At 32.1% G+C, this 25,685-nt stretch overlaps 2 protein-coding genes across 2 annotated transcripts; both read left to right on the top strand.

Annotated features, from left to right (window-relative positions):
- Positions 1–577: 577 nt before the first annotated feature.
- On the top strand, positions 578–1,736 carry LOC112031570 (uncharacterized). The gene is made up of 2 exons (XM_065779913.1): positions 578–586; positions 826–1,736. The coding sequence occupies exons 1-2, from the start codon at positions 578–580 to the stop codon at positions 1,453–1,455; spliced, it is 639 nt and encodes a 212-aa protein (XP_065635985.1). The 3' UTR covers positions 1,456–1,736.
- Positions 1,737–11,498: 9,762 nt separating this feature from the next.
- LOC136070241 (uncharacterized) lies at positions 11,499–13,912 on the top strand. Its single transcript, XM_065779929.1, has 7 exons — positions 11,499–11,669; positions 11,791–11,912; positions 12,051–12,183; positions 12,268–12,397; positions 12,506–12,585; positions 12,692–12,826; positions 13,342–13,912. Exons 1-7 carry the CDS (start codon positions 11,514–11,516, stop codon positions 13,564–13,566), a joined length of 981 nt encoding a protein of 326 aa, XP_065636001.1. The 5' UTR covers positions 11,499–11,513; the 3' UTR covers positions 13,567–13,912.
- Positions 13,913–25,685: the final 11,773 nt, after the last annotated feature.

Below are 25,685 nucleotides of genomic sequence, written 5' to 3'. Positions count from 1 at the left end.
TTCAAAATTACTTTATAAATTGCTTATGCGCGTCATGTGATACTCATACCGTGTTTATGTCTGTTCTTCCTAGATTTTATAGAGCTTTTGCTTCCATAAATTAAACTAAATGTATAAGCTTTATAATTTTTCAATTTTTAAAATTCTATCGAAATAGTTGTACTTACAAAAAGTGAGCTTTAAAAGGCTATAATTTGAAAACTGCTGAAACAAATAAACCCTTTACGCATTGACTTGTAATGTGGTTATGAAAATTTAGTATTGATGGTTATGCAAACCTAGGAAACCAGACTACTTACTCGCATTCTGTGGTTATTGGGTCTTTTACATGGATTGTACATTGTTGAGGCCTCACCGATTTCGGTTCCTGACTCATGGATTTCAGGATTTGATAAATTTTTTTCTTTCAATGTGCTCTCTCATTTTGTGTATGCCTCAGTTTGGTTCATCCAAGTGAACTGAAACTATTACCTGCTTTGCATCTTTCGTTTTGTCTTTATAATAGAATGTTACATTGTAGAATATGGAAGCTAATTTTCTGTTCTCATGAATCTGGTTAGTTTTTTTTTTTGAAATGATGAATCTGGTTAGTTGGTAGTTGTCTATGTGAATTCTTAATTCCCGTCATAATAGGTTTCACACTGTTGCATTTACATGTGAATAAAAAAATCAAAAAAAAAAAAAAAAAGATGTGGTGTGTGTGTGTGTGTGTGTGTGTATCTGGTATCATTGTAAGGCATAGGTATTTCACAGCCCAATAATGTGGTATAGAAATTTTGATGAATAACTGCCATGACATCGTGGTATATTGGAAACAATTCATAGGCCTCTACTTACAGAAATCTCAAGCCTCCTTTGTGGCATACAAGATGTAAATTACTTGGAAAATGGGAATCTTATGTGCTTTCGGTTGATAATTTTCTTTTAGGGAAACTCTTACGTTTAAGTTTCAATGTGGACTTGCCAACAGGTAGCAAACCAGAAGAAACGAATGTAGCAGGAAACTTAGGTAACGCAGGTGGCGTTCTCATGGTATGCAGGATTTGTAATACGAAAGGTGTTCACTGGACAGCAAAGTGCCCTGACCGGTATCTTGCCCATCACACTGATGATCCTAGAGCCAACGAGGGAGCTTATGTGCCTCCAAGCATGAGACGAGGCGCAGAAAGACCCGGTGGATCAGATATGAGGCGCCGGAGTGATGATTATTCCGTTCGGGTTACCAATTTATCAGAGGATACTAGAGAGCCTGACTTGCTTGAACTATTCCAAACATTTGGCCATGTTATTCGTGCGTATGTTGCTATTGATCAAAAGACTGGCATGAGCAGAGGCTTTGGTTTTGTCAATTTTGTAAACAGAGAAGATGCTGAGAGAGCTATCAACAAGCTCAATGGGTATGGTTATGATAACCTCATCCTTCGAGTTGAATGGGCTACACCCAGATCAAATTAGAATATTGTTTTTCCGAGGAAGATAGCCTTCACAGAAATTTTGTATAGAGTTTCTGTCAAATTTTGCTAGTAGTGGTGGTTTTAGGTTTTTGGTTTTCTGTCCTGGAGTCTCTTTGTTATATTTGGCCTCTTTTTTTCTTTTTTTTTTTTTTTCTTTTTTTTTTGATTCAATGATATATTACCTCTTAGGTTAATTTTTTGAGTTAAATTCATCATTTGGTAGCTTAATATAAATTCTTTCGTTGTAGGGTTTCTAAATTTTATCTACACTAATTGCATTGTAAATCATTTATTTTGATCTTTACAACCCTATATCTCGGGTAGCTTTGAGATATTGGTAGGGTTCCGCTTGAGTTGAAAATTTGCGTACAAGGGATAGTAATATTTGACATGACTTACAAACATGACACGACTTTTTGCAAGTTAGTATTTAGTGTAAATGGGTAGCGTAAAAAATGGGTTGACACGTTTTAACATGATTAATAAATTGGTCAAATCCCGTTGATCTTCTTAGTACACAATCAATAAAAACAAAAGACCCAATCATATCAATATATCTATATATATAAGTAGAGACCTCATGTAGGAATGCATGAGATCCTACCATGTGGTGCTCTAAGCTTCTATTTAGTTTTTTAAACCTTTTTCATTAAGTTTTTAAACTATTACCCAATAACTTATAGTAACTTATTTTTACTATTAGTTATTGATATGGGTTAAGGTTGACAATTAGACCAAATAAATGTAATTCTCTAAAAACAAATGACTACCTTCTCAAAATAGACAAAAAGCCTAAGCCCAACCATTATGATTTATGACCCAAGTCAAAATTCTCCACCCACGTGTGGCCCAAGTAAGATAGTAATTAGTATTTAGAGTGTGAACTGTGAAGTAATTTATCTTTATCTTTTTTTCTTTTTCTTTTTTGTATGGTACTTTAATTTCAAGAAATCAAGTACTAGGTGAATTTTTTTTCACATTTTTTTTTCTTTTGTAAATTTTATATAATTAACTCGATTATAAATATTTAAAATAACAATTAGTATTTAGAGTGCGGATCAACTGTGGAGTGATTTATTTTAATCTTTATTTTTTTCTTTTTGTATGGTACTTTACTTTCAAGACTATGGAGTGATTTATCTTTATTTTTTTTTTCCTTTATTTTCTTTTTGTATAGTACTTTACTTTGAAGAAATCAACTACTGGGTAAAAAAAAAAAATTCACTTTTTTTCTTTTGTAAATTTTATATTATTAAGTGGATTATAAATATTTAAGATAGTAATTAGTATTTAGAGTGTGAACTGTGGAGTGATTTTTCTTTTTCTTTTTTTCCTTATTTTTGTATGGTATTTTACTTTCAAGAAAACAAGTAATGTGTAAATTTTTTTTTCACTTTTTTTTTCTTTTGTAAATTTTATATTAAGTGGATTATAAATATTTAAGATAGTAATTAGTATTTAGAGTGTGGAGTGTGGAGTAATTTTTCTTTTTTCTTTTTTTTTCTTTTTCATTTTATATGGTATCTTACTTTCAAGAAATAAAGTACTGAGGTTTTTTTTTTTTTCTAATTTTATATTATTAAGTGGATTATAAATACTTAAGATAGTTATTAGTATTTAGAGTATGGACAATGGAATGATTTATCTTTATCTTTTTTTTTTCTTTTTGTATGGTACTTTACTTTCAAGAAATCAAGTAATAGATAAATTTTTTTTCACTTTTTTCTTTTATAAATTTTTTATTATTAAGTGGATAATAATATTTAAGATAGTTATTAGTATTTAAAGTGTAGATTGTGGAATGATTCATCTTTATCTTTTCTTTTTTTCTTTTTGTATTATATAGTACTTTACTTTCGAGAAATCAAGTATTGGGTAAAAAAAAAATTCATTTTTTTCTTTTGTAAATTTTATATTATTAAGTGGATTATAAATATTTAAAATAGTAACTAGTATTTAGAGTATGGCCAGCAGAGTAATTTATCTTTATCTCTTTTTTTCTTTTACTTCTTTTTTGTATGGTAATTTACTTTGAAGAAATCAAGTATTGAGTAAATTTTTTTTTCACTTTTTTTCTTTAGTAAATTTTATATTATTAAGTGGATTATAAATAATTAATATAGTAATTAGTATTTAGAGTGTGAACTGTGAAGTGATTTTTCTTTATCTTTTATTTTTTTTCTTTTTTATAATACCTTATTTTCAAGAAATCAAGTACTGAGCAAAGTTTTTTTTTTTTCATTTTTTTTCTTTTGTAAATTTTATCGGATTAAGTGGATTATAAATATTTAAGATAGTAATTAATAGTTAAAGTGTCAATTGTGGAGTGATTTATTTTGCTCTTTTTTTTTTCTTTTCTTTTTTTTTTTTTTTGAATGATACTTTGAAGAAATCAAGTAATGGGTAAATTTTTTTTCCCACTTTTTTTTTTGTAAATTTATATTATTAAGTGGATTACAAATATTTAAAATAGTAATTAGTATTTAGAGTGTCAACAATGAAGTGATTTTTTTTTTTTTGGTACGGTACTTTATTTTCAAGAAATCAAGTACTGCGTAAATTTTTTTTTTTTTCACTTTTTTTTCTTTTGTAAATTTTATATTATTAAGTGGATTATAAATATTTAAGATAACAATTATTATTTAGAGTGTGGATCGAACGTGGAATGATTTATCTTTTTTCTTTTTCTTTTTCTTTTAGTATGATACTTTGAAGAAATCAAGTACTGGATAATTTTTTTTTTCTCACTTTTTTCCTTTTGTAAATTTTATACAATTAAGTAGATTATAAATATTTAAGATAGTAATTAGTATTTAAAGTGTGAACTGTGGAGTGATTTTTTTTTTTAATGGTACTTTCCTTTCAAGAAATTAAGTACTGGGTAAATTTTTTTTCCACTATTTTTTTTCATTTGTAAATTTGATATTATTAAGTGGATTATAAATATTTAGGATAGTAATTAGCATTTAGAGTGTGGATTGTGGAGTGATTTTTCTTTTTTCTTTTTTTTTTTCTTTTTCTTTTTGTACGGTACTTTACTTTCAAAAAATAAAGTACTGAGAAATTTTCTTTTTCTTTTGTAAATTTTATATTATTAAGTAGATTATAAATATTTAAGATAGTTATTAGTATTTAGAGTATGGACTGTGGAATGATTTATGTTTATCTTTTTTTTTTCTTATTCTTTTTGTATGGTACTTTACTTTCAAGAAATCAAGTATTAGGTAAATTTTTTTTTTATTTGTTTTCTTTTGTAAATTTTATATTATTAAGTGGATTATAAATATTTATGATAGTTGTAGGGTCAGGATTTGTAACCCAAGCCCAAAAGATATGGGATTTGAGCCCAATAAGCTCAATACAATGAATTTGTAGAGAGTAGGTGAAAGAACTGGGTTATTTGTGAAAATAAACAACAGTTACTCAAGATTTTAGAAAATAAACAAGTGCAAAGACACTTGAAATCTGAATAAACAGATGTCCGAGGAGATAAATTATTGTTTGAAAGGCTAGTACAATTCTTAGAGCTACAGTAAATTTTCCTTCCTCTTCTCTTCCTCGATTTTCCGATCCCCCTTTCATGAGAGGTCCTTTTCATTTATATAGTTTTCTTTCCGTCTATGTGGATCGTACACCTGTTCTTCATCTAAGCATTCATTTGAGTATATGTTCCATCAGGTATTTTCTTTGGTTCTCCATGAGTGGTGGTAGCTAAGACTGTACTGTTCAGGGGTCTTCTCTACATAAATGCGGCCAGAAAAGTTGTTGCAGTGCATTAAATGCGATGGTAATAGCTTTTCCCTTAGATATTTCTCTATTCTTATCATCTTTATACGTGTCTGGAGTTCATCCTTATCATTGGAACTTCTTGGAAGATTGCCCAAACGGCCCAGGTATTTGCTTGACCAGTACTCCTCATATTCGAGAAGGCTAAGCTCCTCAGACTATATTTCTTTATCATTTCCTTACGTGATTTTCCACTCCGGGGTCTTTCCCAATCATTTACTCCTTCTCAAACGTACCCACATCCTCATATAAGGCCCAAGGCCCAATATATGAATTTAGTTTTTATCCCCACAATAGCACTTCAAAATTTTAATTTTTCCCTCGCATCTGAGGAAAAAAAATAGAATTTTGATCTGTCATAAAAATAAAGGCTCAAAAATGTAAAAATACCTAAGTTTACATGTGTGAGAGCATAGATTTAGACGCTTCATTATTGGCGCTGACGCTTCGGTGTTTACGAAGCGTTATTAATTGCTCCAGGTGGTGTTATGTCTTTTGCATCCAACGGTGAGCCATTAATCCAACGGACGATATTTTTCTTCAGAATTTGGGCGGGATAATTCCCACTCATTTTCTGGCCCCTATATAAAGCCTCAAAGGAGATCATTTCTCCTTTACTTCACGATTTCTCAAACTCTCCAGCGAACACAAGCATTCAAACTTACAACACTTTTCAAATCATCAGTATCATTTCTTCACAAATTCACAAGAATCCTACTAAGGACTTAAGGACCACTCCCCAACCTAGTTTGTGTAAGTTCCAATTTCTTCAAACCCATTATTTTCTCCTCAGCCATCTTCCTCAGCCTTCAAATTCTCGTTTTCCCGTTATTTTCTTAGTGCTTCCTTCTTTCTGCTTATCTGAAATGGGTAGATTTAGGTATTTGGTGTATAGTCCTGCCCAGATAGAGATATTTAAAGAAACGTATCACATACCATAGGGCGTACACATGCGGTATTGTCCCCCAGAAAGACTATTAACCGACCGAGAAGTGGGAGAAGTCATAATCCCTGTCATAGCTTTCATAGAAGGGGGAATGACTCTCCTTATGGGCTCTATTACAAGAGATTACCTTCGTAATCATAGGCTTAGTCCCGATCAGTGTGCACCTAACGTCTTTAGGATCCTAGGAGCAGTTGATGCCTTGAACCGACACTTAGTCTTAGGGCTCACCTGGCTTGACGTAGTACATATGTTCGAGTGTCATAGACAAAAAAGGGCGGGATATTATCTTCAGTCCCGGTCCGACATCATTAGGCTCATATTCTGTCTTCCCAAGTCTAACAAAGGGATGAAAGACGACTATCTGATCGTTTTGGGAGCGTGGCATGACGGTCTTCATTGCCCAACCCAACTAGGAGAGCCAGGCGGGATATCCTAGACCTAGGTTCCCTAGAAATAAATTTAGGATCTTCGTCACTAGCGTTGTACCTTTTCTCTTTATATTCATATTTTACCTTAAGTTTCTGATTCTGTTTAATTCTATTGTGGTGTTAACAGATAAAAGACACGTATCTCCTCGGCTCAGCCTGACAAACGTTGTCGCGCTCAATTACTTACTGAGATCAGAGATTTTTGTAAGTGAAGACGGGCAACTTCGGGCCTCACATCTCATTCTCGACTTCAAGCCACTCTCAGACACGTTTCAACCGGTCGGCAACGCAATAAGATAGGGAGACCATCGTATAAACTGGATAGACGTTGCTCGGCCAAATTTTTTATCTTTGGTCGATCTTCCCCCTGTACCACATCCAGTCCCACAGGGTGTACCACTATTGGTCCCTCTAGCTCAACAAATTCCTTTTGAAGCAGCCACGGCAGGGGAAGGAACTGTTTCCTTGGCCTCTTCATTAGAGGAGCAGATTGAAAATTTTCGTTTTGAAGATGAAGAATCAAGGGAGGTCCAGGTACTTTATTTTGAAGAAATCAAGTACTAGGTAAATTTTTGTTTTTCACTTTTTTTCTGCAAATTTTATATTATTAAATGGATTATATATATTTAAGATAGTAATTATTGATAGGTTCAAAGGAATCAATGGGCTGGAAAATCTCCAGATATTCTTGATCTAGTAGAGTGAGTCCTGAGAAAACAAAGGAAATCAGCAGAGAAGACCGGTGGAAGCCGGCCTTTAATTCTCCGATGGTAAAGTTAGTAAATTGAAGGAGAGAAGAGCCCTCAATACTTAACTTCTCTAAAATTTTCTACCAAAAAGTAAAAGTCCCCTTACCTCTACGCAGAAAGGCCTTTATATAGCGTTAGAAAACGGTTATTTCTCTTAATCGTCGTAGAGTTTGGAGGATTCAGAGGGTAACTTCCTTAACTGTCACAAAGGCCACCTCTTCGGGAACTGCGTTGAGATTCGAGCGATACAACTTTTGGTTGGAAGTGTGCTTAGTCTAGCTCTTTATGAATTCACCTCGTCCGTCACTAATGAAGGACGAGGTTCACAGCCCGCTCGTCCTTCATTGGACGAACGTGTAGAAGGAGAAAGATGGTGGTAATGGAGGGACGAAAGTACTAAACACTCGCTCTCAGCTCTGAACATTGCTATGGACGACCATAAGGACGAGTGATTGAACTTGGTGTTTTTCTTGCACCATCAATTATTATTTAGAATGTGAATTGTGAAGTGATTTTTCTTTATTTTTTTTTTCCTTCGTTTATTTGTATGATACTTTACATTAAAGAAATTAAGTACTATGTAAATTTTCTTTTTCAATTTTTTTTTGTTTTGAAAATTTTATATTATTAAGTGGATTAAAATATTTATATAGTAATTAATATTTAGAGCATGGAATATGGAGTGATTTCTCTTCTTTTTTTTTTTTTCTTTTCATATGGTACTTTACTTTCAAGAAATAAAGTACTGAGAATTTTTTTTTTTCTTTTGTAAACTTTATATTATTAAGTGGATTATAAATATTTAAGATAATTATTAGTATTTAGAGTATGAACTGTAGAATGATTTATCTTTTTCTTTTTGTATGGTACTTTACTTTCAAGAAATTAAGTAGTAGGTAAATTTTTTTTTTCAATTTTTATTTTATAAATTTTATATTATTAAGTGGATTATAAATACTTAAAATAGTTATTAGTATTTAGAGTGTGGATTGTGGAATGATTTATCTTTATCCTTTTTTTTTCTTTTTGTATGATACTTTACTTTCGAGAAATCAAGTATTGGATAAATTTTTTTTTCACTTTTTTTTTCTTTTATAAATTTTCTATTATTAAGTGGATTAAAAATATTTCAGATAGTAATTATTATTTAGAGCGTGAACTATGGAGTGATTTTTCTTTATTTTTTTCCTTTTTTTTTTATACGGTACTTTAATTTCAAGAAATCATATATTGGGTAAATTTTTATTTCACTTTTTTTTTTCATTTGTCAATTTGATATTATTAAGTAGATTATAAATATTTAAAGTAATTACTATTTAGATTGCGAACTGTGGAGTGATTTTTCTTTTTCTTTTTTTCTTTTTGTATGGTACTTTACTTTCAAAAAATAATGTACTGAGAATTTTTTTTTCTTTTGTAAATTTTATATTATTAAGTACATTATAAATATTTAAGATAGTTATTAGTATTTAGAATATAGACTGTGGAATGATTTATTTTTATCTTTTTTTTTTCTTATTCTTCTTGTATGGTACTTTACTTTCAAGAAATCAAGTATTAGGTAATTTTTATTTTCATTTGTTTTTTTTTTTGTAAATTTTATATTATTAAGTTGATTATAAATATTTATGATAGTTCTTAGTATTTTGAGTATAGATAATGGAATGATTTATCTTTATCTTTTTTATTCTTTTTGCATGGTACTTTAATTTCGAGAAGTAAAGTATTGGGTAAATTTTATTTTTTTCACTTTTTTTCTTCTTTAAATTTTATATTATTAAGTGGATTATAAAATATTTAAAATAGTAATTAATATTTAAACTGTGCACCACAATGCAATTTAGTTTTATCTTTTTCTTTTTTTTTCTTTTTGTATAATACTTTATTTTAAAGAAATCAAGTATTGGGTAATTTTTTTTTTCACTTTTTTTCTTTTGTGAATTTTATATTATCAAATGGATTATAAATATTTAAGATAGTAATTATTATTTAGAATGTAAATTGTGGAGTGATTTTTCTTTTTTCGTTTTTCTTTTTTCTTTTTGTATGTTACTTTACTTTCAAGAAATTAAGTACTGTGTAAATTTTCTTTTTTCACTTTTTTTTTTGTTTTGTAAATTTTATATTATTAAGTGGATTATAAATATTTTGATAGTAATTACTATTTAGAATGTGGACTGTTAAGTGGTTTTTCCTGTTTTTCCTTTTTTTTTTCTTTTTGTATGGTACTTTATTTTCGAGAAATAAAGTATTGGGAATTTTTTTTCTTTTATTTATTTTTAAGTGAATTATAAATATTTAAAATAGTTATTAGTATTTAGCGCGTAGACTGTGGAATAATTTAGGTTTATCTTTTTTTTATCTTTTTCTTTTTGTATGGTACTTTACTTTCAAGAAATTAAGTACTAGGCATTTTTTTTTCATTTTTTTCTTTGGTAAATTTTATATTATTAAGTAGATTATAAATATTTAAGATAGTTATTAGTATTTAGAGTATGGATTGTGGAATGATTTATCTTTATCTTTTTTTTTTTCCTGTATGGTACTTTACTTTCGAGAAATTAAGTACTGGATAAATTTTTTTTTCACATTTTTTTTTCTATTACAAATTTTATATTATTAAGTGGATTAAAAATACTAAAGATAGTAATTAGTATTTAGAGTGTGAACTGTGGCGTGATTTTTCTTTCTTTCTTTTTTTCCTTTTTTTTTGTACTGTACTTTACTCTCAAGAAATCAAGAACTAGGTTTTTTTTTTTCACCTTTTTTTTCCTTTTGTGAATTTTATATTGTTAAGTGGATTATAAATATTTAGGATAGTAGTTAGTATTTAGAGTGTGAACTGTGAAGTGATTTTCTTTTTCTTTTTCTTTTTGTATGGTACTTTACTTTCAAGAAATAAAGTACTGAGAATTTTTTTTCCTTTTATAGATTTTATATTATTTAGTGGATTCTAAATATTTAAGATGGTTATTGGTATTTAGAGTATGGACTGTGGAATGGTTTATCTTTATCCTTTTTTTAATTCTTTTTGTATGGTACTTTGCTTTCAAGAAATCAAGTATAAGGTCAATTTTTATTTTTTTTCATTTGTAAATTTTAGATTATTAAGTGGATTATAAATATTTATGATAATTATTAGTATTTAGAATGTAGATTGTGAAATGGTTTATTTTTATCCTTTTTATTCTTTTTGCATGGCATTTTACTTTCTAGAAATAAAGTATTGGGTAAATTTTTTTTTTTTCACTTTATTTTTTTCATTTGTAAATTTTATATTATTAAGTGGATTATAAATATTTAAAATAATAATTAGTTTATCTATTACCTATCAAAAAAAAAAAAAAAAGTATATGTTAAATAGTTAGTTTGATAACATATATGTTTAATTAAATAATCAACAATTTCTCCGTAATATTCATCACATAAAGTAGTTATTGGATATGTTACCTTGCTTCGAAATATGTTTATTGCATAGAGTTGCAGTTGGATTTACATAACCTTTATCATCTGAATCACTCAAACACATATATGCTGGCTTCTTTAAGGTTCAGCAAAGAACAGAATAGGGTCAAGTTGGTGGTTGGTCCAGTTTCTTGTTTCTTCTTCAAATTCTAGTCTCTGCTGCTTTTAATTTTGGCAGAATTTATTTATAAAAAAAAAATGGTAAAGGAACAACTTAAGTAGACAGGCAATGTTTGGCTTTCTAATTCTCAAAAATAAATACTCTTAGCTCCTACCTTTTCCTCTCATCCCTTTAGTGAAATTGATTCTTTATTTCATTAAAGTCTATGTAGCAATTTTATACTTTTTCATAAAAGTATCCACAAAAATATGGTAGTTATTTTTTCCTGTCTGTGTTGTTTGGAGACTCAATACTTGACTCAGTCACCTTTGACTGTCACATGTTTCTCTTTAAAATTAATATTCCTGAGGTTCTCTTTCTCAAAACGATAGTGATTTTGAGGACCCTTATAATGGTTGGAAATGGTGACTTATCCCCTTATTATTGAGTTGTGTCAGTGCACATGAAATGACTCTTAAAAGGTCTACGCTATACTTTGAGCTTGTGATTTTTATTTAGATGCTGTTAACTTAACAATTTATAGATCTTATGGTCGGCTTAGTGAGTAATTAATTTAAAATTTAAATGATATTGGAACTGCAGGTTGCTATGTTTGTTGTTCTAGCAATGGCACTGCGACGAAAACCAGATGTGTTGATCAGTCTATTGCCTATAATTAAGGAAAGTCCAAAATATCAAGGACAGGATAAGCTTCCAGTAACCGTTTGGGTTATTGCTCAGGTGAATGTGGTGACAGTGGAAAATTAATATTCCTACTATTAATCATTCTTGTTATTATTATAATTTTTTAAACTAATATAATAGGAATTTTAAGCCAGGAATTGGGTTTTGGTTTTTATAGGCATCTCAAGGAGACATAGTTGTTGGGTTGTACATGTGGGTTTACTTTCTCTTGCCTATACTGGGTAGCAAGTCAGGCTGTAATCCACGGTCCAGAGACTTGATTTTACAATTGGTGGAGAGGTTAGACACATTTGAGAATGAAAATAACATCTATTTGTTATCTTATACATATTTTCCTTTTTGGATCTAACCATATCTATATTCCTAATTATGGAGCTTCATCTTCTCCTCACTTTTTTTTTCACCCCTTGAAACTAGAATTTTATCTTCCCCGAAAGCTCGGACCATTCTATTAAATGGTGCTGTCAGAAAAGGGGAGCGTGTGGTACCACCATTATCTCTTGAGCTTTTGATGAGATTAACCTTCCCAGCATCATCAGCCCGGCTAAAGGTGGGTATTTTTAAGAGAGATTTGCTGCATATTTCCTTATGGTATGTAATTTTTTAATGTATTTGTAATCTTTGTTTTGCTTAGGCAACTGACAGGTTTGAAGCTGTTTATCCAACTTTGAAAGAGGTTGCCCTTGCTGGTTCTCCAGGAAGCAAAGCAATGAGGCAAGTTGCACAGCAGATTTTGGAAATTACACTCAAGGCTGCTGGAGAAGGTAGTGACAAACTCATAATAGACAACTTTATTTATATAGACTAGTAAAAGTACATGAATCTAGGATTATGACTTTGTTCCAGAGCTTGACTTAGAAACTCACCTGCAGGCATCCCTGAGCTATCAAGGGAAGCAGGTGATATTTTTATTTGGTGTTTGACCCATAACCCTGAATGTTACAAGCAATGGGTGAGCATTTAAATCTTATCATTTACCTTTTTCCTTTTCTAATTTGAAACTGTTATCCCTAATTATGCACGTATTATTGAATCTTGTGTCTTTGCTTTGGAAACAGGATGTGCTTTATTTGGATAATCTTGAAGCTAGTGTTGTTATTCTGAGAAAGCTGTCTGAAGAATGGAAGGAGCGGTCTGCAAAACATCCTATCTGGGACACTTTGAGGGAAACTCTTCAGAGCTTTAAGCAGAAGGTAAACCTTTTTCAGATATTATAGAGAGGATGGTATGTTGGTTTGAGGACATTGAAATCCCTGTCACATAATTCTATGTTTTTTCTGCTTGTTGAAAACATAGTAAACTCTAAAGATATGGGCCTAGAGTAGCAGCATGTTTCTTATCTTCTCCTTCAACCTCCAAGCAGACCTCCATGGCTCTCCCTCTTTTCACCCAAAGAGGCTGAGGGAAGTAAAAAGCACTTAAGACTCTTATCAACCTCCTTTTTCTTTTTATGTTTTTGGATAAATAAGAGCCTTATGTCAACCTTTGTTGTTGTGATTACCATCTTAAGGATTATGTTGGATAGTCCAAATTTCTTCTGCCTATGATTCCATATACTGAGTTCATCTGGTATTTTTTTGACTTGAAAGATCTTTTGACATTGGGATTTATCTGATTAAAAGTAATTCACTATAATAATGGCTGATTACATGCAAGTGAAAGTAAACTAGTACTGTTGCTCACTTGTTTCATTTTTGTGGCTATTTAGAATGAAAAAGTTTTGGCAAAGGGAGATGCTGCTACTCACCATGAATTGTTGAAGGATGCAGACAAGTACTGCAAGGTGATTTTGAGGCAATTGTCACAGGGACATGGATGCATGAAGAGCATGGTCTTTGTGTCAGTTGTACTGGCTGTAGGTGCTGCTATTATGTCCCAAAGCTTGGAATCTTGGGACTACAAGAAACTGTCAGAAATGTTGAACTTCCCTTGAAATGTTCCGAGTTCATTCATGTAGAGTTTAAAAGCACCATTTACAGGCAGTACATGATGCGCACTATTGCCATGTAGGTTTAATTATGTCCGGCATAGTTCAGTTCTGCAGGATGGCCTGTAACAAAATGGGCCCCAAGTATGAGTAATTTTATTTCAATATCGTGACTAAATTCTATTGGGTTTTAGTGAAATCAGAATAGGAGCAGCAGCCACCTCCCCAACATGCGTGGGTGGGCTGACCATTTACAGAGTGTTGATGTGTCTGGTTTTCAGTTGTGGGACAGGTCAATGACTTGTTTTCCTTTCATAATGACTAATTTATAGTGGCTTTCTTTTCTGTTAAATTTTGAACATGCAAAGTGCCTATACATAGATGGAAATTATGGTGAAATCAATATATGCTTGACAGGAGTTTCAATTCCATACGCTCCTTTCTTGGTTAAATTTCTGTCTGTCTGAGGTCTTTGTGAAAATCCTGGGTTGTGTGAAGGAAGTATAACTTTACACAAGGTTATACTTTCTTGGCAGCACGTTAACATTTTATGTCTGGATTGTGGGGAGATAGCTGGAGAAGAGCAAGGGTGGTAAAAAGTTCTCGCTCTTCCTCTTCTCTCTCATTCCGTTCTTAACATACACAATTAAAGATGCAAAAGGCGTCTATGGTTTTTAAAGAGGTATCACTTTCTAGGCACCTTGCTGGGACAACAATTAGCTGCACCTGCACCTTCAGTTTTAAGGAAAGGTTGAGCTTTGTTTGCAGCAAAACTAGAGCCATGTATGGCATCCTGTTTTTCTCCTTGGTGGAAACAAATTTTTCATTGGAGCCTTGAGGCTTTTCTTAGCAGCACTGTTGGGACACATGCCCTACCATTTAGGCTAATTGCTAAAATATTGAGCCAGTGATAATCAAATGCTGGAGTACTTGACAATTATCTTGGCCTATCGGCGGCCAAAATGTCTGACGTGATGGCAGGCAGTCCTTGTCCTTGTGGAGCATTATAGTGTGCATTCCGGGATTTATGGGAGTTGATGAGTAAGATTTTGGTTTTCTTGTAGTGGTAAAGCCATCTTTTAATCCTGGAAGATGCTGAGTCATTGATTCACTTGGCCTTGCTTCCATACCAACATTTTACAACATCAAATTTCATTTCAAGGCATAGATCTTATTGAGGGTTTCATCTGATAATATTGAAAATTTTTATTCTATCGAAACCTTTGTTTACCTCTAGGAAAGCAAATTTTGCCTCAGGATTGAAGTAGGGTCGAAAGTCTCTCAATTATAAAATGCTGGGTTAGAATTAAAGTCCATAGGGAAAGTGAGGAGTTTGCATGTAAATCCATCTTACAGGGGTTCTGGACCGGACAATCACCTTTCCTTGCAACTTTTTAAATTAGGTGTACAGTAAGTGTCAGCTAGATGATTAGGACGTAATGGAGGAACAAACTTTATTAGTGCAAGCAGCTACCATAAATTGGAAAGTGCTAGAAATCATTGGCGTGGGTGAATGCGTTTCAAACAGTCTCTACTTTTTGTTTCTTGTGCCACATTGATTAGGAGTGAGCAATCTTTAGTGTTTATAAGTCATTGCCACCCCAAATAACATCTTCAAGTAGTGGGCATAGTGTTAGACTTGGGCTTGTCCATATAACCCACTTGTTTGATGGGCCTGGCCTGATACGGGTATGTAAAAAAAATTTAAAAAGTTTTGTTTCGCATGCTCATTGGACATTTATTGTGCTTAGTGGCAGTTGGGCTTTGGCCCGTTTGAGTGGGCGATGATCTTTGGTCCAGCTGTCGCCTTTTTTCTTTCTTTCTTTCTTTTGGGCTTGTTGTGATAGTGGCCATTGGCTTTGGCCCGTTGGAGTGCACAGTGACTGCTTGCTCCAGCTCTATCCTTTGGCTTTTATAACCCTAAAATACCTCTAATTTAGCTTAAGCTCTTTGCTTTACTCTCCACCTTTGTTCTACTCCTCTGCTCTTCTTCTTCTTCTCTCACAGATTTTTCTGCTCTTGGTTTTGGGTTTAAGGCAAATATAAGGTTCTTTTTTGGTTTTTTGTGAATGGGATTGTGTCAATCTTGAAGATTGTTGATATAATCTAATCCTAGGGATTTGTTCGGCCATGCAAGCCATTTGCATCGAGTTTTACTTTGGGTAGCAAGAATCAACTTATAAGGACAATGCCATTGTGTGATTCTATTGCTTTGTGAGATCTTTCTAAACTCTCTCTTAATCTTTTTTTCTATTGGTAATATTTAGGGTTATTTTTGAATTTATTTTTAGCCTGTTGGACATTTATTTTGCTTAGTGGCTGTCGGGAATTGGCTCGTTGGAGTGTGCAACGACTGTTTAGTCCAGCCCTATCATTTTTTCTCTCTTTCTTTTCAACCGGTTGGGCATTTATTGTGCTTAGTGGCCATTGGGCTTTGGCCCGTTATAACCCAAACAGGCCTTTTATTTCTCTTGAACTCTTAGCTCTGCTCTCATTTCCTCTCTGTTTTGCTCCTTGCTCTTCTTCTTCTTCTCCCACAAAATTTTCCTGCTCTTGGTTTTGGGTTTAAGGAAAGGCAAATATAATGTTGTTCTAGGTTCTTTGTGAATGACAGTGCATCCATTGAAGATTGTTGCTATAGTCTAATCTTGGGAGTTGTTCAGCCATGGATGCAATTTATACCAAGTTCTAATCCGGGTGGTACGAATCTAGGGGCAGAACCGGGAATTTCTCTTTGTGGAGGGGGGGGGAGGAGACTAACAATCACATTGATTCACAATTAACCCAAAAAAAAAAAAGACCTCAAAGTACCGCACAGTACATGCACACACAATCCCACACACACACATAATTCTTAGATTTTTAAAGGGAGAAAGAATGGATGAACTGGTGCTGAAGCTTCCAAAGGAAGACAATGCTAAAAGAGTAAAAGTCAAAGCCAAAAAAATGAATAGAGTGATTTGGGAAAGGGCAAAGAGACCGGACATGTGTAGCAGGGTCCAATTATTTTCTTGTGGAGGCCAAGTCTTCATAAAATATTTGTGAGTCCATATATTTACCTACTGCTACCTAATTTTTAAAAAATTTGTAGGGGCCTTGCCTCCCACAATGTCAAGCATGGTTCTGCCCCTGTACAAATAATTCTTTAATGACAACACCATTGACTGATTTAGCTTTGTAAGATATTTCTAACTCTCTCTTTACATTTTTGATATTGTTAATTTTTATTTTTTAGGTTTTCTATTGTTGAATTTCTTTTCAGCTTGGGCATTTATTATGCTTAGTGGCTGTTGGGCTTTGGTCCATTGGAGTGCACAGTGACCCTTTGGTCCAGTCCTCTCCTTGTTTTTTTCTTTCTTTTCTGTCAATTGGACATTTATTATGCTTAGTGGCCGTTGGGCTTTGGCCTGTTGAAGTGCACAGTGATCGTTCAGTCTAGCCCTCTCCTTTGCTTTTATAAAACTAGCAGATCTCTTATTTCTCTTAAGCTCTCTGCCGTTCTATTATGCTCCTCTGTTCTTCTTCTTCTTTTCCCACAAATTTTTCCGCTCTTGGTTTTAGGTTTAAGGAAAGGCAAATATGAGATTGTTCTTGGTTGGGAGTGCATCCATCTCGAAGATTGTTACTATAGTTTAATCCTAGGGAGTTGTTCTGCTAAAAGACCCATTTGCATTGAGTTTTACTCGGGTGGCAGTGGCACAAATCATCCTTTTTAAGGACAATGCTATTGCGTAATTCTATAATTTTGTGAGATCTTTCTAAACTCCCTCTTTAAATTTTTGCTATTGCTAATATTGAATTTATTTTCTGTCCGTTGGGCATTTATTATGCTCAGTGACCATTGTGCTTTTGGCTCGTTTGAGTGCACAATGATTGATTAGTCCAACGATATCCTTTTTTTTCTCTTTCTTTTTATCCCGTTGGCCTTTTGTTGTGCTCAGTGGCCGTTGGACTTTGGCTCATTGGAGTGCACAGTGATCGTTTGGTCTAGCCCTCTCCTTTGGCTTTTATAATCCTAACAAACCTCTTATTTCTGTTAAGCTCTTTGCTCTGCTCTCACTCTTTGTTCTGCTCCTCTGCTCTTCTTTTTCTTCTCCCATACATTTTTCTACTCTTGGTTTTGGGTTTACAGAAAGACAAATATAAGGTTGTTCTTGGTTTTTTGTGAATGGGAGTGCATGCATCTTAAAAATTGTTGCTATAGTCTAATCTGGAGGTTTCAACCATTAAAGCCTCTCACATTGTGTGATTTTATAACATTGTGGGACCTTTTTAAACGCTCTCTTTAAATTTTTGCCATTGCTAATTTTTAGGTTTCTATTGTTGAGTTTATTTTCAGCCTGTTGGGCATTTATTGTGCTTAGTGGATGTTGGACCTTGGCCCGTTGGAGTGCGCACAGTAACCATTTGGTCCAGCCCTCTCATTTTTTCTTTCTTTCTTTTTAGCCTGTTAGTCATTTGTTGTGTGTTAGGGTACTTTTTTTTTTACATCTAATTTTATTTGAGTACCGCCTATTTATACCACTAACAAGTTATTGGGTTTTTCTAAATATTTTTTGCTTTATTATTATATTAATCACAAATATTTCATATCTCATTATTTAAATTGGGTTATGATATAAACCATCACAAAAAGCCCAAAAAACTCAATATTTTTATCCAATTTTATTATCATTATTAAGCTAAGCCCAAAAACCGGCCCTATGAACCCAATACACACATCCTATTCTATTTAAAACTCAAGAATACTTATGCTTGACAATATTTGAAAAGCCCAAGGTTCAAATCCATGGCAAAACAATTCTATCAATGAAATTCAAATCCATAATCAAAGCCCATGATTTAAACCCATGGCAATTTATTTATCCAAAGCCCAATTCTCATTGGTAATATCAAAACCCAATTCTCATTGGCAATATAAAAACCTAATTCTCATTGACAATATCAAAACCTAGTTCTCATTGACAATATCAAAACCTAGTTCTCGCTAGCAATATTTAAAATCTAATTCTCATTGGCAATATCAAAGCCAAGTTCTCACTGGCAATATTTAAAGCCCAATTCTTATTTGTAACATCAAAACCCAATTTTCATTGGCAATATCAAAGCCCAGTTCTCGTTGGCAATATTTAAAACCCAATTCTCATTGGCAATATCAAAGCCCAATTCTCATTGGTAATATTAAAAGCCCAACTTACGTTAGCACTATTAAAAGCCCAGGCTAACTACTTGGCACTATTCTATCAAAAGCCCAAGGTTATTAATACTTGGCAAAATACTATATCATAATTATTTCACTTAAAAGTCTAATAATGAACAAATACTTTAGATTCTTAAACATATTATTATAATATTACAAGCTCATGGAATTTATGAATTATTTATTTTCAAAACACATGGCAATCATCTTATAAAAGCCCATGGAAAGTTATGATTATTAGATCAATGTCATTTATTTATTTCATATTATAAACTCATGTTCAATATCTATCTTACATCACAACATTCATAATATTTATTACCAAAACTCATGGTAATTATTCATCCTACATGTCCATTATGATTATCTATAGAGAAACTCATGAGAACATCACATTATTTTATTATAGTGGTTGTTACCATATTTATTTAAAACTCATGGTAAATATTATTCTCAAGAAAATATTGGAGGTCATTATTTAAAAAGCCTCAAAGAAAATATCATTTACAAAGTAATCCATAGCAAAAATTATGAGAAACTATACAAGTTGTTATTTAAAACCCATGGAAATTAATATCCAAAATCTATCATAAATATTTATTAAAGCTTATAGATTCATTTTATTTCTACTATCAACTAAAGCCCATGAGGAGTAAAAAACCCATGGCAAAGCATGTCTTTAATGCCTGTTTTGTAGGCCTAAGAATCTCATGGAGTAGGGAACAAGCCTAAGCAAAGAAAGGGCCATGTGGCCCTACTAAAAGTGCTGAAATGGAGCAAAGTTCCAGCCCAAAAAGGTCCCAGCAAGAGGCTTGAAAGTGGGCAACCAGCCATTTTTCATCCCTAACCAAAATACAACTAGAGACCCCTACAGGAGAACCAAGTCTTTAAGGATGAACTAGGGGCTGTCCCATCAGTTTTCTGCCACACTCTACCTAGTGTGAACAGTGCCCGAGGGTTGTCATATCAGCTGAAGTTTGAAGGATGATGGAATTCCATCATCTTCCTCAAGACTGTACCTCCAACGGAAGGAGAGCTAAAACCAAGTTATCCAAACCTCAACAAATTGATTTTATAAATGTTAAAAATATTCAAGACATGATTCATGTGCCAAGCCCATGAATCCTAAAGGGGAAAATTTGAAAACATGTTGTTTGGAGAGTATAAAGGGATCTCCAGCGGAACCCCCTGAAGTGGACTAAGAGTTTGACACTTGGGTTAGGGTGTTGAATCTTACTTCTTGGGAACCAAATCTCAGTTACAGCATTAGGATTCGTTCTTGATACATGCCTTAATTAAGCTCGGCTCCAGAAATCCTGATATTTAATGTAGTGGCGGTGCCACTCAGAGTTCCTAAGAACACCCTGACTTGAAAAAAAAAAATTGATATACAATAATTTAAATTTTTTTATTTGTTTACCCTTAAAAAAAAAATAGGAACACCTTCAAGCAATATCAGGAACACCCTCAAAATTTTTATGCCAAACAAATTTTGAACTAAAATCTAAAAAAAAAAAAAAAAAATTTGCAACAACCCAAAAAATGAAGAAGCCCAACATCAATCCTAAACAAATACCCAACCGGTCCAACCCAAACGTATTCTCAAAAAAAAAAAAAAAAAAAAAACCAACCAAAACCCAATATGAATACGCGTAAGGCGTTGTCATTGATGAGCCTCATCAGATGAGTTCGCTGCCATTCCATAGTAGCTTCTTCAATTTTCTTCTCTTCCTCATTGTGACTCTCTTTCTTTTGGCATTTCTGGTGCGGGTTTCTAAACAAAATGTTAGCAGAGAAACCCAAGGAACAAGAGGTCAAGACTCAAGATGACTTCCACTGTTTCACACCTACTCACTTTCTACTTCTTATTAAATGCTTCTTTTATTTATTTATTTATTTTTTACAAAAGTTACTAATGGGCGGACAAACCAACGTGGTTTATCTGCCACTCTTTTACTTTTTTTATTTTTTATTTTTTGATTTTTGTTTTAATTTCTTAGAAAATCATTTATAGTTTTTTTATTTGTTTTCTTTTTTACCACTCCTATGTAGAAGGCTTATTATGCTTTTTAATTTTTATTGAGTTGTGAAATTAGCTTAAAATAATTTGAAAAAAAGAGGTAAAATTTTGAAATGTAATTTTTTTTTTTTGAGAAACATTTTGAAATGTAATTAGATATATTAATTTATATAGAATTTTTTTTAGACTGCTAGTAGTTAGTAATGAAAAAATAATGAAGCAACTAAACACCAATAATTAATAATTTAATTAACTAATACATTATAAAAGACAAACAAATTAAATTATGTTAGGCTAAACAACAATTAACAATTTAATAATTAATGAAACAACAATACAACAAATTATAGTTTATAAAAACAAACAAATTTATGAAACAATTAAACAACAATAATTAATAATTTTATTAATATTTCAAATGAATTTATAGTTTATTGTTTAGGTACCTTTGTTCATTTCATTTCTTTTCATTTTTTTTCCTTTTGAGGTTTTTCGGTGTATAGAATGGGAATTTGTTTTGGTTTTAAAAACTTTTTTTTTTTAAGCACAAACTTCATGCTAGCCAAATCTTGAATTTCGGTCGGTATTTACCGAAACGTCCCGAAACACTTGAAATGACTCGAAATTTTTTCAAAGTGGAATAGGAACACCCTGGACAAAANGGGGGGGTGGGGGGGGGGGGGGGGGGGGAGCTACCCTCTCTGAAACTCTGGGTTTGTTTGCTATTTTGCTCGTGGTTTAGCTTCTCTCAAGCTCATCACTCATCTAATCTCAGATACTCTCTTCTCCCTTTCAGAGAATCACAGCCCATAAATGTCTCTCAACTAGTCATAAACTGACCACCACACACAAAAAACCTTAATCTTAGCATTCATCCCATCTCGCTCACTCAAAAATAGCTCACATTTATCTCATTCATGCCTTATAAATACACACTCACCAAAATCTTAGTTTAATACTTGCTACACTAAGCTGGGGATCTTTCTCTCCCTTCATTCCATCCTATTTTTTTTCTCTTTTATTTGTAACTATAGTGCCTTTAATCCTTGTTTATTATTATCATGATGAAGGCCATAATATTTTGGATACTATGGAAGTTTTCCCTTATGTTGAAATAATAATAATAAGGAAAACATATGATTTTTACCATGTAAACACACTTATTAACCTGGAATTACTCTACCGTTGGAGATAATACTGTATTGCTTAAAGACTGATTTGAACTATGATGCTGTAAAAGGACTAATAATATAACAAACTAACAACAGTAATGTGTTTATTGTGTTTTATTGTTGTCTTCTTGTTAGGGTGCAGTCTCTATCTCTTGCTTAGGTAGACTTAAACAACACCGAAAGCATTTGGGCTTTATTTCAAGGGCCCATCGTCGAATTTCGACTTGGCTACCCTATATTCTATTTGGAAACATCAAAATTTTCCCCTCGACATTGTGGTTAGTGGCCATTGGGCTTTGGCCTATTGGAATGCAAAGCAACTGTTCGATCTAGCCCTCTCCTTTGGCTTTCATAACCCTAACAAATCTCTTATTTCTCTTAAGTTCTTTGCTCTACTCTCACTCCCTGCCTCTCTATTTTGTTGTTCTTCTTCTTCTCCTACAGATATTTCTACTTATGGTTTTGGGTTTAAGTAAAGGCAAATATAAGGGCGCATTTGGTAGATTAGAATGGTAATTACATAGGAATAAGAATATGTATTGCAAAGAATACAAGAAGTTGTAATGTAATACTTATTACTATTCAATTGTTTAGTGACAACACAATAATAGAATCTTGGAGACAATGGAATGAAAGCATTTTAAATCAAATTTAAGATATATTTTAGGAAATATCTTACTTATATAATTATATTTTCTAAAAAATAATTGATAATTATGGAAAATCAGTGGGTTGAAAATCTTCGGGCTTCGACAATCTTGAAGATTTTATCCTGTAAAACCAAATTCAGTCAGAGAAAAGACCGGTGGAGGCCGGTCTATGGTCCTCCGATGATGAAGTTAGTGATCTGGAATAGAGGAAAAAATTTCTAAGAGTTTATTCTTCTCTTCTCAAAAGGAAAAATACTAGAATCCCTTACCTCTACGTAGAGAAGCATTTATATAGTGCATGGAACGGTTATTTGCTCTGATAACCGTTCCTATTGTCGAGGAATTCACCAAAGTTGGAGGTAACTTCCGTAACTTCCATGGAAGTTACTTTAACTGGTGCCTTATCACAAACAATGGAGGTTTTGGTTTATAGGTAAGGTCCTAAGTTTAGAATATTTGGCTCGTCCGTCCCCAATTAAGGGCGGACGTGCCTCAGCATAAACATGCTTGCCTCGTCCGTCCTTCGGGACGGATGAGGCCTCGTCCGTCCTCTCCCAATTTAAGACGGACAAGGCTTGATGGGTACGGACGAGGCTTGATGGGTACGGATGAGGCAATGTGGTTGCGCCCTTCCTTCCATCTTTTTCCTAGGACGAGCCATATGGACGATTTTAGAGGTAGTATTTTATAGCATCATCAATAATATTTTTTAAATTTGAAAGAGAGATTAATTATTTTTTATGATTTTTTATTTTCATAATTGTTATGTGCATATGGAAAGTTTGTTTGTTTGGAAATGTATTAATTTTAGAAATTAATACATTTGAATAACTATTCATAAGGAATGATTATTCTCTGTAATAAAAACATAACCAAACTACTGAATAGCTAAACTATGTGAATAACTATTACATTACAGTGCCTATTACAGTTTACCAAACATATCCTAAGGTTATTTTTGGTTCTTTGTGGTTGAGAGTGCATCCATTTCTAATTCTGGGTGTTGTTTGGCCAAGAGACCCATTCCCACATAAGTATACTCTAGGTGGCACAAATAAACTTTTATGGACAATGCCATTATGTGATTCTATACTTTTGTGAGATCTTTCTAAACTCTTTCTTTAAAATTTTTCTATTAATTGCTAATTTTTGATTTTTCTGTTGTAGAATCAAAACTTGTTCTACATAGCTATATTTTTCCAACATAAATTACATAAAGAGAGAGCTAAAGTTTGAGGTTTCAAAGCTTGGTAGAAGAGGAAATCTGTTTTGTTGGCTAACAGTTGTAGAAAAGGAAACCCGTTTTGTTGGCTAACAGCTGTAGGCATTTTCTGTTTGCATCTCTAATAGTTGATACAAGTCACCATTAGTATATTTGAAAGAGACTCCATAACTAAATCGTGCAAAATTTCAAAAACTTTTTATTCATCTCAATTTTTTTTTTTTTTTTCCCTTTTGTGAATTTTATATTGTTAAGTGGATTATAAATGTTTAAGATAGTAGTTAGTATTTGGGGTATAGACCATGGAGTGATTTATCTTTATCTTTTTTTATTATTACTATTGTACTTTACTTTCAAGAAATCATGTATCGGATAAATTATTTTTTTTGCCTTCTTTTTCTTTTGTAAATTTTATAATAACAAGTAGAATATAAATATTTAAGATAATAATTAGTATTTAGATTGTGAACTGTGGAGAGATTTAACTTTATCTTTTCTTTTTCTTGTTCTTTTTGTATGGTACTTTACTTTCACGAAATAAAGTACTGAGTAAATTTTTTTTTCTTTTATAAATTTTATATTGTTAAGTGGATAATCAATATTTAAGATAGTTATTAGTATTTAGAGTTTGGGCTATGGAGTGACTTATCTTTATTTTTTTTTCTTTTTGTATAATACTTTATTTTCAAGAAATCAAGTACCGAGTAAATTTTTTGTCGCCTTTTTTCTTGTAAATTGTTTATTATTAAGCGGATTATAAATATTTAAGATTGTAATTAATATTTATAGTATGGACTGTGGAGTGATTTATCTTTTTCTTTTCTTTTCTTTTTGTATGGTACTTTACTTTCAAGAAATCAAGTACTGGGTAAAAAAAAAAAAATTCCCCTCTTTTTTTCCTTTGTAAATTTTATATTATTAATTGGATTATAAATATTTAAGATAACAATTATTATTTAGGGTGCGGATCGACTGTGGAGTGATTTATCTTTATCTTTTTTTTTTCTTTTGGTATGATACTTTACTTTGAAGAAATCAAGTACTTGGTATTTTTTTTTTCATTTTATTTCTTTTGTAAATTTTATATTATTAAGTGAATTATAAATATTGATGATAGTAATTTGTATTTGGTGTGTGAACTGTGGATTGATATTTTTTTTTTTTTTTGTATGGTACTGTACTTTCAAGGAATCAAGTACTAGGTAAATATTTTTTTTCATTTTTTTTCTTTTGTAAATTTTGTATTATTAAGTGGATTATAAATATTTAAGACAGTAATAGTATTTAAAGTGTAGAGTGCGGAGTGATTTTTTTTTTCTATGGTACTTTACTTTCAAGAAATAAAGTGCTGAGAAATTTGTTTTTTCTTTTATAAATTTTATATTGTTAACTAGATTATAAATATTTAATATAGTTATTTGTATTTAGAGTATGGACTATGGAATGATTTATCTTTATTAGTTCCCTTTTGTTCGGAGGTGACACCCTTCATCAAACTCACCCCAGGAAACACCATGAAGAGATAAAGACCACTGGAGCAGTCACCTCCACATTAATGAGGTGTTTCCACCTAATATCTGTCACATTAAATATTGATTGACTGGCTTGAACAGTAAAAACACCCCTAAAGTCCTATTTCATACATCTAAATCTTGAAAATTAAAATGATAAAATTAAAATTACCCTAAACATTAAGGGTTTAGATTTTTTAAAAATATTATATTTATAAATCTTTGTGGCTTAGAAAAAGACGAAAAACACAAAATTCTCTTTTTAGCTCGTTGGGTCCGGAATTACATTATAAAAAAAGCCCAACTCAAATTAAAACTTTAAAAGTGTAACTTACCCAGCAGCCCAAATG

Source organism: Quercus suber, unplaced genomic scaffold (genome assembly GCF_002906115.3).
Source record: "Quercus suber isolate HL8 unplaced genomic scaffold, Cork oak 2.0 scaffold_220, whole genome shotgun sequence".
Classification (NCBI taxonomy): domain Eukaryota; kingdom Viridiplantae; phylum Streptophyta; class Magnoliopsida; order Fagales; family Fagaceae; genus Quercus; species Quercus suber.
This window is presented reverse-complemented; position numbering and strand designations above follow the sequence as displayed.

Bases quoted from the DNA above. Each gene is read 5' to 3' on its own strand.
- LOC136070241 (XM_065779929.1), top strand. From the start codon at position 11,514: ATGATATTGGAACTGCAGGTTGCTATGTTTGTTGTTCTAGCAATGGCA. The intron at 12,398-12,505 runs GTAGTGACAAAC...ACTCACCTGCAG, and splicing joins ACTCAAGGCTGCTGGAGAAG to GCATCCCTGAGCTATCAAGG. The intron at 12,586-12,691 runs GTGAGCATTTAA...CTTTGGAAACAG, and splicing joins CTGAATGTTACAAGCAATGG to GATGTGCTTTATTTGGATAA.